Source organism: Schistocerca gregaria, chromosome X, assembly GCF_023897955.1.
Source record: "Schistocerca gregaria isolate iqSchGreg1 chromosome X, iqSchGreg1.2, whole genome shotgun sequence".
Classification (NCBI taxonomy): Eukaryota; Metazoa; Arthropoda; class Insecta; order Orthoptera; family Acrididae; genus Schistocerca; species Schistocerca gregaria.
This window is the reverse complement of record NC_064931.1, coordinates 43,649,588-43,662,278: the sequence shown is the minus strand read 5'-3', so window position 1 is coordinate 43,662,278 and position 12,691 is coordinate 43,649,588. Positions and strand designations below refer to the sequence as shown.

Genomic DNA, 12,691 nt, shown 5'->3' with positions numbered 1-12,691 from the left:
CATTGTGACAAGCACTTTCAATTAAGGATTTCATTATGGCAGTAGAATCTGACACTTCCATGGTTCGTAGCCTTTAGTACCACACATAACTGTGTATATTCGAATTCTAATAAAGTTATAGGCTGGGGACATATTTGTTCTGGTAATTGCTTGGAGAATCTAGTATGCCTCATCTAAGTTTTACCCGTACTGAAGTTCTAAACCAGTGTCTGTGTTGTTCTGCACGTTCACTGCAAACACGTCATGAAGCATCACAGTAAGTCAATCCAGTGTCTCATTTCCTTATAATCACCGTATCTACCCCTTACCTAACATCCAAGTCATTCTGTTCTGTCATCAACTTGACACCACTGCCATTTCACTCCTTTACACAACTGTTAGTGTACCGAGAAACAGATGACCTAAACTCCAGCATCACCTGTATATTATTTAATCGTATCTACGATTACTTACTTTTTAATTGAAAATAAGCCTACCAATTACATTATACTGTTCTCTTGTTATTTGTTTTTAGTACATCACTCATTGAGCTCAATTTGGGTGTTAGATTATAAGTTCGTCCAGTCTCAGTTGTAAATTCCATGGGAGACAGCTTCCTTAGCACATTTTTAAGTGGCATCCAAACTTGATCCTTCTCAATTTTTTTAAAAAGATGTCCTTGGTACTGGAGGGTGATAAAATACATGTGCATCTGGGTTTTGACATTCAATATTATCAACTTCGCCAATGCACCACTGCTCATTGTAAACACAAGCCACTATGTCTTTATTTTGAAGAACCAGTTTTACAAGTTTTCCACACTGATGAAGTTCACTATCAGGCGAAGTTGATGTGATCTTACATTTCAGTAAGTTGTGTGAATGGGGTACAAAGCAATGAAAAGATCTAGTGCCTTTAACCTTCTGACAAGTGTTGTACCTTTCCTTCAAGACACTGTCATAGACTTCTTGTATTTCCTCACATTGTACAAAAACATAAGTAATTCCTTTGATATGTTTTTTCACAGAATTCAAACATTTCTTGGGGTGTTATGATATGACTGTCATCAGTCTGCTGCAGACTTGCTTTTGTGACAGCTCACTTTGTTGTACCCCCGACACCATTACAATCACTCTTCCCATGGCATGAAGCGAAAAAAAGCCATTCTACATCAAACCCAAAATCTTCTTTATGAAAGGAGATGCTAATAACTTTTTTTGTTTTTTTTATTGACTTGCTGCCCCATCCGAAAAGTAAATCAGTTCTTTTTTTTTATGGAAGGGTGGTGCTGTTTAATGTAGTTTGTTAATTTTAGTTGAAAAATGTGCATTTCTCTAGTTGTGTTCAAGGTAGTTACTTATGACACAAAAGCTATGGCTCATTAGTTTATCTTCAACTTTATAATAGAAAACAAGTGGATGAACTGTGACATGTCTGTTTACCCAGTGGTGCCCTTGTACTTCATCTTGAACAACAAAGGAATAACTTTCAGAAAAGTCAGCAAGGACTAAGCATTCATTAGTTGCCAAGGTTTGCTTTTTGTCTTTCAAAACTTTACTTTGAGCTTTTCCAATAAAATTATGCATTTTCAGATTTTCACAGTTAGCCACCAACACTTTAAAAAACACTTCTCATGATTTTATGACTGTCACCAATTGAGTTCTGTCTTGTGTCACCCATTGTTTGTATTTTATATTGTCAGGCATCAAATCGTCTTCTTCGGATTTTTCAACCATGTCAAGTAAAGCTTGTTTGCCTGGACAATCTTCACATTTTGCCTTTATCATACAATTGTAACTGTCAATATTGCATACCATAACTTCCAAAACATCTTTATAGTCAACTCTAAGATTGGCCCCAACTATCATCAACTTTATGTTCTGATGATACAAACAAACACAAACATTATGGGTGTCAGGTGTCCCTGCAACAATACAACATCTTGATCTCAACTCACAAAACTTTGATCTTCCAATTTTAATGTCAGGATTTTCTTTTTTAAATTCAATGAATAGTTCATTTAAATTACACAACATTAACCTTCTTTGTCTTTGAATCTTAGAACCATTTTCTTTCACAGAATCACAGTCTTTTTGCCAGACATCATGTTGTTGTTGTCTTCAGTCCTGAGACTGGTTTGATGCAGCTCTCCATGCTACTCTATCCTGTGCAAGCTGCTTCATCTCCCAGTACCTACTGCAACCTACATCCTTCTGAATCTGCTTAGTGTACTCATCTCTCGGTCTCCCTCTACGATTTTTACCCTCCACGCTGCCCTCCAATGCTAAATTTGTGATCCCTTGATGCCTCAAAACATGTCCTACCAACCGATCCCTTCTTCTAGTCAAGTTGTGCCACAAACTTCTCTTCTCCCCAATCCTATTCAATACATCCTCATTAGTTACGTGATCTATCCACCTTATCTTCAGTATTCTTCTGTAGCACCACATTTCGAAAGCTTCTATTCTCTTCTTGTCCAAACTAGTAATCGTCCATGTTTCACTTCCATACATGGCTACACTCCAAACAAATACTTTCAGAAACGACTTCCTGATACATAAATCTATATTCGATGTTAACAAATTTCTCTTTTTCAGAAACGCTTTCCTTGCCATTGCCAGTCTACATTTTATATCCTCTCTACTTCGACCATCATCAGTTATTTTACTTCCTAAATAGCAAAACTCCTTTACTACTTTAAGTGTCTCATTTCCTAATCTAATTCCCTCAGCATCACCCGATTTAATTTGACTACATTCCATTATCCTCGTTTTGCTTTTGTTAATGTTCATCTTATATCCTCCTTTCAAGACACTGTCCATTCCGTTCAACTGCTCTTCCAGGTCCTTTGCCGTCTCTGACAGAATTACAATGTCATCGGCGAACCTCAAAGTTTTTACTTCGTCTCCATGAATTTTAATACCTACTCCAAATTTTTCTTTTGTTTCCTTTACTGCTTGCTCAATATACAGATTGAATAACATCGGGGAGAGGCTACAACCCTGTCTCACTCCTTTCCCAACCACTGCTTCCCTTTCATGCCCCTCGACTCTTATTACTGCCATCTGGTTTCTGTACAAATTATAAATAGCCTTTCGCTCCCTGTATTTTACCCCTGCCACCTTTAGAATTTGAAAAAGAGTATTCCAGTCAACATTGTCAAAAGCTTTCTCTAAGTCTACAAATGCTAGAAACGTGGGTTTGCCTTTTCTTAATCTTTCTTCTAAGATAAGTCGTAAGGTCAGTATTGCCTCACGTGTTCCAACATTTCGACGGAATCCGAACTGATCCTCCCCGAGGTCTGCATCTACCAGTTTTTCCATTCGTCTGTAAAGAATTCGAGTTAGTATTTTGCAGCCGTGGCTTATTAAACTGATAGTTCGGTAATTTTCACATCTGTCAGCACCTGCTTTCTTTGGGATTGGAATTATTATATTCTTCTTGAAGTCTGAGGGTATTTCGCCTGTCTCATACATCTTGCTCACCAGCTGGTAGAGTTTTGTCATGACTGGCTCTCCCAAGGCCGTCAGTAGTTCTAATGGAATGTTGTCTACTCCGGGGGCCTTGTTTCGACTCAGGTCTTTCAGTGCTCTGTCAAACTCTTCACGCAGTATCGTATCTCCCATTTCGTCCTCATCTACATCCTCCTCCATTTCCATAATATTGTCCTCAAGTACATCGCCCTTGTATAAACCTTCTATATACTCCTTCCACCTTTCTGCCTTCCCTTCTTTGCTTAGAACTGGGCTGCCATCTGAGCTCTTGATATTCATACACGTGGTTCTCTTCTCTCCAAAGGTCTCTTTAATTTTCCTGTAGGCAGTATCTATCTTACCCCTAGTGAGATAAGCTTCTACATCCTTACATTTGTCCTCTAGCCATCCCTGTTTAGCCATTTTGCACTTCCTGTCGATCTCATTTTTGAGACGTTTGTATTCCTTTTTGCCTGCTTCATTTACTGCATTTTTATATTTTCTCCTTTCATCAATTAAATTCGATATTTCTTCTGTTACCCAAGGATTTCTAGCAGCCCTCGTCTTTGTACCTACTTTATCCTCTGCTGCCTTCACTACTACATCCCTCAGAGCTACCCATTCTTCTTCTACTGTATTTCTTTCCCCTATTCCTGTCAATTGTTCCCTTATGCTCTCTCTGAAACTCTGTACAACCTCTGGTTCTTTCAGTTTATCCAGGTCCCATCTCCTTAACTTCTCACATTTTTGCAGTTTCTTCAGTTTTAATCTACAGGTCATAACCAATAGATTGTGGTCAGAGTCCACATCTGCCCTGGAAATGTCTTACAACTTAAAACCTGGTTCCTAAATCTCTGTCTTACCATTATATAATCTATCTGATACCTTTTAGTATCTCCAGGGTTCTTCCACGTATACAACCTTCTTTCATGATTCTTAAACCAAGTGTTAGCTATGATTAAGTTGTGCTCTGTGCAAAATTCTACTAGGCGGCTTCCTCTTTCATTTCTTAGCCCCAATCCATATTCACCTACTATGTTTCCTTCTCTCCCTTTTCCTACACTCGAATTCCAGTCACCCATTACTATTAAATTTTCGTCTCCCTTCACTACCTGAATAATTTCTTTTATTTCATCGTACATTTCTTCAATTTCTTCATCATCTGCAGAGCTAGTTGGCATATAAACTTGTACTACTGTAGTAGGTGTGGGCTTCGTATCTATCTTGGCCACAATAATGCGTTCACTATGCTGTTTGTAGTAGCTTACCCGCATTCCTATTTTCCTATTCATTATTAAACCTACTCCTGCATTACCCCTATTTGATTTTGTGTTTATAACCCTGTAGTCGCCTGACCAGAAGTCTTGTTCCTCCTGCCACCGAACTTCACTAATTCCCACTATATCTAACTTTAACCTATCCATTTCCCTTTTTAAATTTTCTAACCTACCTGCCCGATTAAGGGATCTGACATTCCACGCTCCGATCCGTAGAATGCCAGTTTTCTTTCTCCTGATAACGACATCCTCCTGAGTAGTCCCCGCCCGGAGATCCGAATGGGGGACTATTTTACCTCCGGAATATTTTACCCAAGAGGATGCCATCATCATTTAATCATACAGTAAAGCTGCATGTCCTCGGGAAAAATTACGGCTGTAGTTTCCCTTGCTTTCAGCCGTTCGCAGTACCAGCACAGCAAGGCCGTTTTGGTTAATGTTGCAAGGCCAGATCAGTCAATCATCCAGACTGTTGCCTCTGCAACTACTGAAAAGGCTGCTGCCCCTCTTCAGGAACCACACGTTTGTCTGGCCTCTCAACAGATACCCCTCCGTTGTGGTTGCACCTACGGTACGGCCATCTGTATCGCTGAGGCACGCAAGCCTCCCCACCAACGGCAAGGTCCATGGTTGTTATTGTCATCATCATAATACTTAATAACTTTATTGACTATCTACCAAATTAGTGCACTTTTCTTTTGTAATGCTGGTAAAATTCCCTGTTCTTTTATTAATTGCGTTATTAACTTAACAAGAAGTTCTGACACATTAAATTCATCACTAAATTTTGCTCGACTCCGAGAATTAGGCAGTAAATTGATAATGTTAATTGTATCCTCTTTGTTTGAAGTACAGCATTTAGTTTTTCTATCAAATCATCATACTCAGTTGCTGATGTTTTAGAATTTCCATCTGTTTTAGTACAAATTGTATTTTGAAATGAAACTTCCAAATTCTTTTTGACTGTAGTTGCCACTTTGTCAATTTTTGTATTCAAAGTATTTGGTCTTTTATCTTGACTTAGTTTTCTAATTTTACTAACAGGCGATATACCCACGATTTCACAAGCTGTATCTACTTTTTTAATGGTTGCTGATAAGTCACAAAATTCTGTATCTGAGATTTCATTATCCTTTCTCTTGGAATTACAAATATCTTAGAATAACATGTTGGATACAATGATTTTCCTGGTATGAGATTGCCAAAGGGCTTTTATTTATAGAATAATGATCAAATGTTATTTCTCGCAGACATTTTGTTATAGGTTTCTAATGTTTCTCAAAAGGGTCCATGCAAGTCCGACCAAAAAGGTGATGAAATTTTTTTAAGTATTTCATTTCGTGGTACTTGTATGTTTATTTGACCTCTGGGCTGACTCGTAGGTAAAACAACAATTTTTCTTCTTCACTGTAATCTTCGATTAAAGTAATGTCTTTAGGATACACTGTATACACACTTTTATGGCATGCTTCATTAATAACAACACCTACAGAATAGTGAGACACCATTCTCCACTGCACACTTCAAGAACTTCTAGCTAAATAAGTGTGAGTAGACAATTGTTGGTGTAAGGGGAACTGGTATACATCATTTGATTAGCCTACCAGATACTGCATATGTTAAAAAAATGTATTTTTGACTCGTGTTTTTTCCGTTACTTCCAACTGAATCTCTAAGTTGTAATTTATAATGAAGTTCGATATCATAAAGGTCTAATAACTGTGAAATTTTCAGATTTTTATGTGGTCCCCCAACAAAGATGTTGCAGGCCACAAAATGGAAAAATTTTAAAAAATCCATTTTTTAAAATGCTCACCATTGATACTCTATTAAAAGTGATAATGATATTGATTTGTAGCCCAGAGTGTGCTGAACTAAATGCATTTTATCTGAAAGGCTTAGGGCGATCCACTACTGAATAATTGTAAAATATGTAGATGCTAGCAAATATGAAAAAACACATGCGGCCTGAAACAAATATGGCCACCATTTATAAATAATAAACAATAATTTTTTTTACAAAAATATTTTTGTGACTACTAAAATTGGGGAATTCACCCAACAAATATAAAATTTTTCTGAGATGGTCAAGCAACCAGTGCTGGACCACTTGGTATGGATTGTTGCTGGGTCGGTGTTATTTTCTGTACATGTGTTGGTGGTTGAAGTTTTGTTATCGACACTTGGGGTTGATTCATGTATCTTAGGGGAAGTACTCGGTTTCAATTTTTTTGGTATCGGCAGTTGTATTTGAGCTGCATAGGTCATGGGAAGTGACCGATTTCAGTTTGTCATCATAGCTGTGTGTGTTTTGGCACAATGACCTGTTGTTGACCTTTATACGTCAAGGGAGGTGTTCGATTCCAATGTGTCATCGTAGCTATGTGTTTTGGTATCGTGAGTTGCAGTTGACCTATCTAGGACAAGGGAAGTGGCCGTTTCCAATCTTTGTTGTTTTCGGTGTTGGTTTTGTGGTATCGATAGTTGCAGTGTGTTTATTTTTGGAGTATAGTTGGTTTTTATTTTATGGTATTGACAATTGCAGTTGAGCTATGTAGGTGACAGGAAGAGACTGATTCCTGTCAATATTGTAAGTGTAGTGGAATTTGGGAATTTTTGTGGTGTTTTTATGTCGTCATTTTGTATGGTTTGAGAACGTGGTGTGTTTATATTTAGTTCGTCCAAACAAAAAAAAAAAAAAAAAAAAAAAAAAAAAAAAAAAAAAATATCCCGCGCTGGTCCCGTTAGTTTGATTATATTTTTGGAGAGAGACATGTTTGTGGTTTTTCTATGTATTTTCGTGTTTGTTGTTGTTTATGTAATGACATTATAGGCGCCATATTAAAGACGTTGAGAATGGTCGTTTCCGCCCTATTGGTGACGTCATGGGACAAAGCAGACGAGTGGAATCTGACGCTTCAGTAATCCTCCAAGTTCTCCCTGTCTCTGCCTTCCCTGTACATTACACTTAGCCCTATCACTGACTCACCGCTCACAGTCAAGTCCAAGTGTAGTGATAAGTCCTGTGTTTCCTGGAGATGAAACAGTATGCTTGGGAGAGAACAGTACATTAACTAATCTATTCGCATAACAGGGAAAACATTACTAAGTATTTCACTAAAAGATCTAAACATAATCATGGAACAACAGCCGGTTTGGACTTACACTTACCACGAAAATACAAACAATAAACTCAAAACAGAATTTATCAGGAAATAAAGTTGTACAATTAACTACCACAGGAGATGAAAAAGATTGTTAAAATACATGCGTTTGAAAAAAAGTTTCTTTATAAATAATGCATGCTACACAATCATAGATTACTTAAATGGTTCAGATTAGTGGTTAATAATGAAAGGGGATAACTACATCACCTTGTCAAATTACAATGGTATAATGGTTTTGCAAGAAAATCATGTGCCAAGATCTACAATAGCATAAGACAGTAATGTCTTGTCATTCTTCTGAGTTCAACACATCATTCATCATGGGAAGGAGGGGGGTTGTCGTGCTGTCTTAGTTTTTCAGATGGACTGAGAGGACTTGCAAACTGAGGCTGGGAATAGTGGCATGGAACGTGTACTGGCCAGGAGTCGGTTTTCTAAATGAACTGGAGTTAGTGCAAGGGATGGGCTTATAGATGCAAGTGCCTCATTCTAGAGCCATCAGCATGGATCAACAATATGTGCAGCAATGAAGAGCAAAACTGTGTTTGCATTTAAGAACATTGTACAATCAGGACCAACTGAATTAGGCAGTGCTGTTGTTAAGACAATGACCTGATATTTGGATGGATGGAGCTTCCCCTGTCTGAACACCCTGACCTAGATTTTCTGTGGTCTTCCTAAGTACCATCTGGCAAATGCTGGGATGGTACTTTCAAGACCACAGGTGACCATCTGTCCTATCCCCTTAAAGCATGCCTTTATATTCTGTACGCATAATTTTTGTGCTGTTTATTGTCACTGTATTAAGATGACAGATACTGTATCATTGTAAATTTATCCCTGCATGTGGATGAATAACTAAATAAACACAAAACCAGAAATGTAAGATGAATGAATATCAACAGCCAACTCCACTGCATTCAAATAACATAGCAAGTATGTGAAATGTGTGATTGAAACTTACACACTTTAGAAAAACTAACATCAATTCTACTACTTCATCGTATGATGACTGCCACAACTCTACATCTACTGGAAAAAACAAGCTGTTTGTATTGCTTGATATAAATCGAACCAGCATGATCACAGCCGCATTTGAGTGCACTTTGTAAATCAGTAGAATGATAATGAATTTCACGAGGGCAGAATTGGATGGTAAAGGATAGATGAGGAAGAACGTAAATGACTTTGACATGAAACTAAAGCACAACTTTATTTCACGTCAAAGTATTCCAAAAAACTAAAAATGTAAACGAACATAAACCTCGGATTTCTACACATTTATAATCAAGTGCTAATACAACACATAATTTGCAAATAATTAAATCAGCTATGACATTCAAACACAAGGAGGGGGAAAGCTGACAGCACTAGAAAGTATGCAAAAGGAAACTCATCTCCACTATACAACATTTTCTGGCTAAAGGGCAGCAAAAAATGAATAACAATGAAAATAAGGTAATGCTTACCTGCTCTTCATACTTTTTCAGGGAATCTGCCAGTTCTTCATATTCGGTTGTCATGGTTTTGCAGCACTTTATCTACTTGGCATATCCTAATTAAAATGCAAATATTAAAGCTGTATTAAGCAATAAATAAGACTTAAATTTCGGAAAATCCCTTGGCAGCGGTAACGTTTATGTGGTGATACTTCACTCTATTCAACTGAAGGTCGAATTCGAGATGGAAATATAAGAGTTTACGGTCGCCAATAAGCAAAACGTCGAGAAAACAAATCAGAATTGAATATTCAGTTACTGATAATAGCCAAACAACACAGATGCACTTTACGACATCACACGAATTTAACTAAATCACAATACTTATGTTCGAAAATATGCCAACATATTTCTATACAACATAACCAAAACACCATAGTAAATATTTCGCGGATATACAAAATAAACAAACTTCGTCTGTTGGTAGTATAGGACAGTAACTTGCAAAGATCTTCACTTGCTCCCATGTTGCAAAGATCAAACAGCGATCACTGCGTCGCTCTAACTGACGCTCATTTTTCATTAGCCTCTCAGCAGTATCATACGTAATTATGTATTAAATATTCATCAAGAAAAAGTGTAAGTATTCCATGAGTATACATGATTGTCACACACACGTATAGGCATAGTACATAATGTAGTTATCGGCTAACTGATATATGGGCTAGAGTTGTCAGGCGTCCCGATTAATAGTGCTAGTTTCGAATTTCAAGTCCTGGTGTCCCGGCTACGTTCAAATATATAGTTTTTTGATTCTTAACATTGTCTGCATTGTCTGTCAGGTAGTAATCCCTCTACTCGACGCGCAACACGTCATCACAATCATGTAATCGCAACTCCCAGTCTGTAAGCGTACACGAGACTAATTGTTATTGTATTCGGCTAATTAGAAGGTGTTTCACAACAAAGTCTGAAAATACGATATTTATGTAAATATCATATTTTTCTACAGCTTCTGTCTGCAGTTTGCTGCCGATGTAAGTGAATTTTCTTAAAGTTAGATATTACAGTACAACAACTTTGTGAAGATTCATCTCACTCTAGTACCGCTCTGTCGTGTCGCCAGAAGACGACAGATATCCTGCTTTTCCTCGTGGTTCCCAGCACTTGTAACCTAACAGTCTGGCATGGATTAAATACACTACTGGAGTTTAAAATGTCATTGGTTTTCTACTTATTGAGTTACTGACATCTGAATTTATTTTATTTAGTATTTACCACTACGAGTAATACCATATTTGAATGTGAGCATCCTTATAGTAGACAATCTCGAAACCTTGTTATTTCCGGTTGATGTTTCGCCTGTAGCGGATGATCAGCCAAAGTTACATGCTGTTAATTGCTTAGCCTTACACTGACCCTTCCCTGTCACTCCCCTCTAAGATGAACTCTTTAAAAAGTTGTTACCATTGTACGTAAAATGTAGTTTTTAAAAAATTTAATGATGAAGTTTGTAAACACCATATTTTATAATGTTTTAGACCTATCTACAAGGCCAAAGAGAATTTTCTGACGAATACAGAGAGAAATATATACTTATTATATAAAAAAGACTATGAAGCCTTCTGGAAACTCTGTAATACATATTAAAGTACTGGCCATAGAGGAAGTGCAGACATAAAGGATCACATTGTAAAAGAGAAACATAAATCCAATGTCTCATCCTCAAATATGAATAATACTCTCATAAATTATTTAAACACGACAGAAGAAGAAAAAATAGTTGCAACAGAATTGTGTTTTGCATACCATTTGGTCAAAGAACATCAGTCTTTTACTTCTATGGAGTGTTTTAATAATATAAAAATATTTAATGACTCAAAAAATGATGTTCAGCGTACCTCATCTAGAACAAAACCAACATGTCTGATTAAGCAAAACTGAGAGGTAGCATGCCATTATGATGCACACTGTGACTTGCCCCCTCTCATATTTATATCTTACTCTGAGTAATTCGATTTGAGGAAGTAAGGCCGAGCATTGTCATTACAAGGCTAGCATTGAGAAATCAGAAGATATGAATATTTTCCTCTCTAATTGCATGAGGTGAAAAGTTGCTACTGCTTCACATGCGGACTTCCCACGCAGCGTCTCTCGTCACCTGGGTGGTCCGGTGACAGGCGGGTTCTGCTGATCTTGGAAGGCTTACGCCGACGGGTGTGAGGGAGTCGATCGGATGCTAGCCAGACGCCGACATTGTCATAAGAGTGGGGGTGACACGCCCATAGGGGCCTGAAGGAGCGGCTGGGGCTAGTGATTCTGTTACTTCGCAGAAACTTAGTGAAAACACTTTCTGACGGGCTACCAGCGAGGCGTGGGAGTGACTTCTCTTGGTAGGCAAATTCCCGCGTTTTCTGCAAAATCATAATTGTGATTGGCTTGTTCAGGGGATAGCTCCGTGACGTAGCAAAATCGGCGCAGAAATTGGCGCCAAGTATCTCCATTGGTGGAATACTAGTGTTTCGGCAATAGAGTGGAATTTTCCGCCGGTTTTCGAGTTGCTGATTGGAACTTTTTACCACGGCCATTGTCGTGGGGGCGTGAATGTTCTGTGTTCTGCTTCTACGGGTGCTCTTAACGGATTCGGCTCTCGCCTTTCGCTTGGAGTAGGTTACAAGACTGTGCTCTCGCTGCTCTGGACAGTCTGCCTTCCGTTGACTGTCTAATATACTTTCATTTAATTGTAACTGTTTGACGAAATTGCTGAAGTTTCGACTTCAACGTAACTTTCCGAGTACAGTTGGCAATTAACCGTTATGCGTACAAGCGGCCTATGTTTTCCGTCTTTAGCAGTTTTGGCTAAAGCTGACTGTATCGGAGTTACTGTGTGACTTCGCTCGTTAAAATCCATCACTGTACCGCCAGTGATTGTGTGGTTAGCCTTCTTCGTCTCCCTCAGAGGAGCATTTGTGTTGCCAGGAAGTCTTTAGTCTGGTACAACCAGACCAGGATAATTTGTTTAGGGATATACTCGCAACATTATGATCACCACGACGGGACGTCGAAGCAACCAGCTACCGCCTCCGGTATGCCAGATCCTGCCCTTGCAGTTAAGAAGACAGCTTGGTAATGTATGTCTGCAGCACCGGCATATTAGGGAATTTTGATATGTGACAATGAGAGCTCAGAAGAGCGCGCCTGTTCCCGTCTTTTCTAACGTGGTTCTGTCTTGGGTGTTCATTGTCTGAGTTCTCACTACTGTAGCAGCAATTAATGTTGGGTTGGCTGCCTGTTTCTCTTAAGAATTGAGTTGCAAGGAATTGGCTCCACATATCACTTGGTCATAAATGTCACAA

The 12,691-nt window shown here is 38.3% G+C and overlaps 1 protein-coding gene across 1 annotated transcript in view; it reads right to left on the bottom strand.

Moving 5' to 3' along the window:
• Window positions 1–9,902, bottom strand: part of LOC126299502 (zinc finger CCCH-type with G patch domain-containing protein) — a 151,411-nt gene extending 141,509 nt beyond the window's left edge. The window contains exon 1 of the mRNA XM_049991449.1: window positions 9,366–9,902. Coding sequence (XP_049847406.1) covers window positions 9,366–9,419 — 54 coding nt within the window. The 5' untranslated portion in view covers window positions 9,420–9,902. The remainder of the gene's footprint in view (window positions 1–9,365) is intronic.
• Between the last annotated feature and the right edge of the window lie 2,789 nt (window positions 9,903–12,691).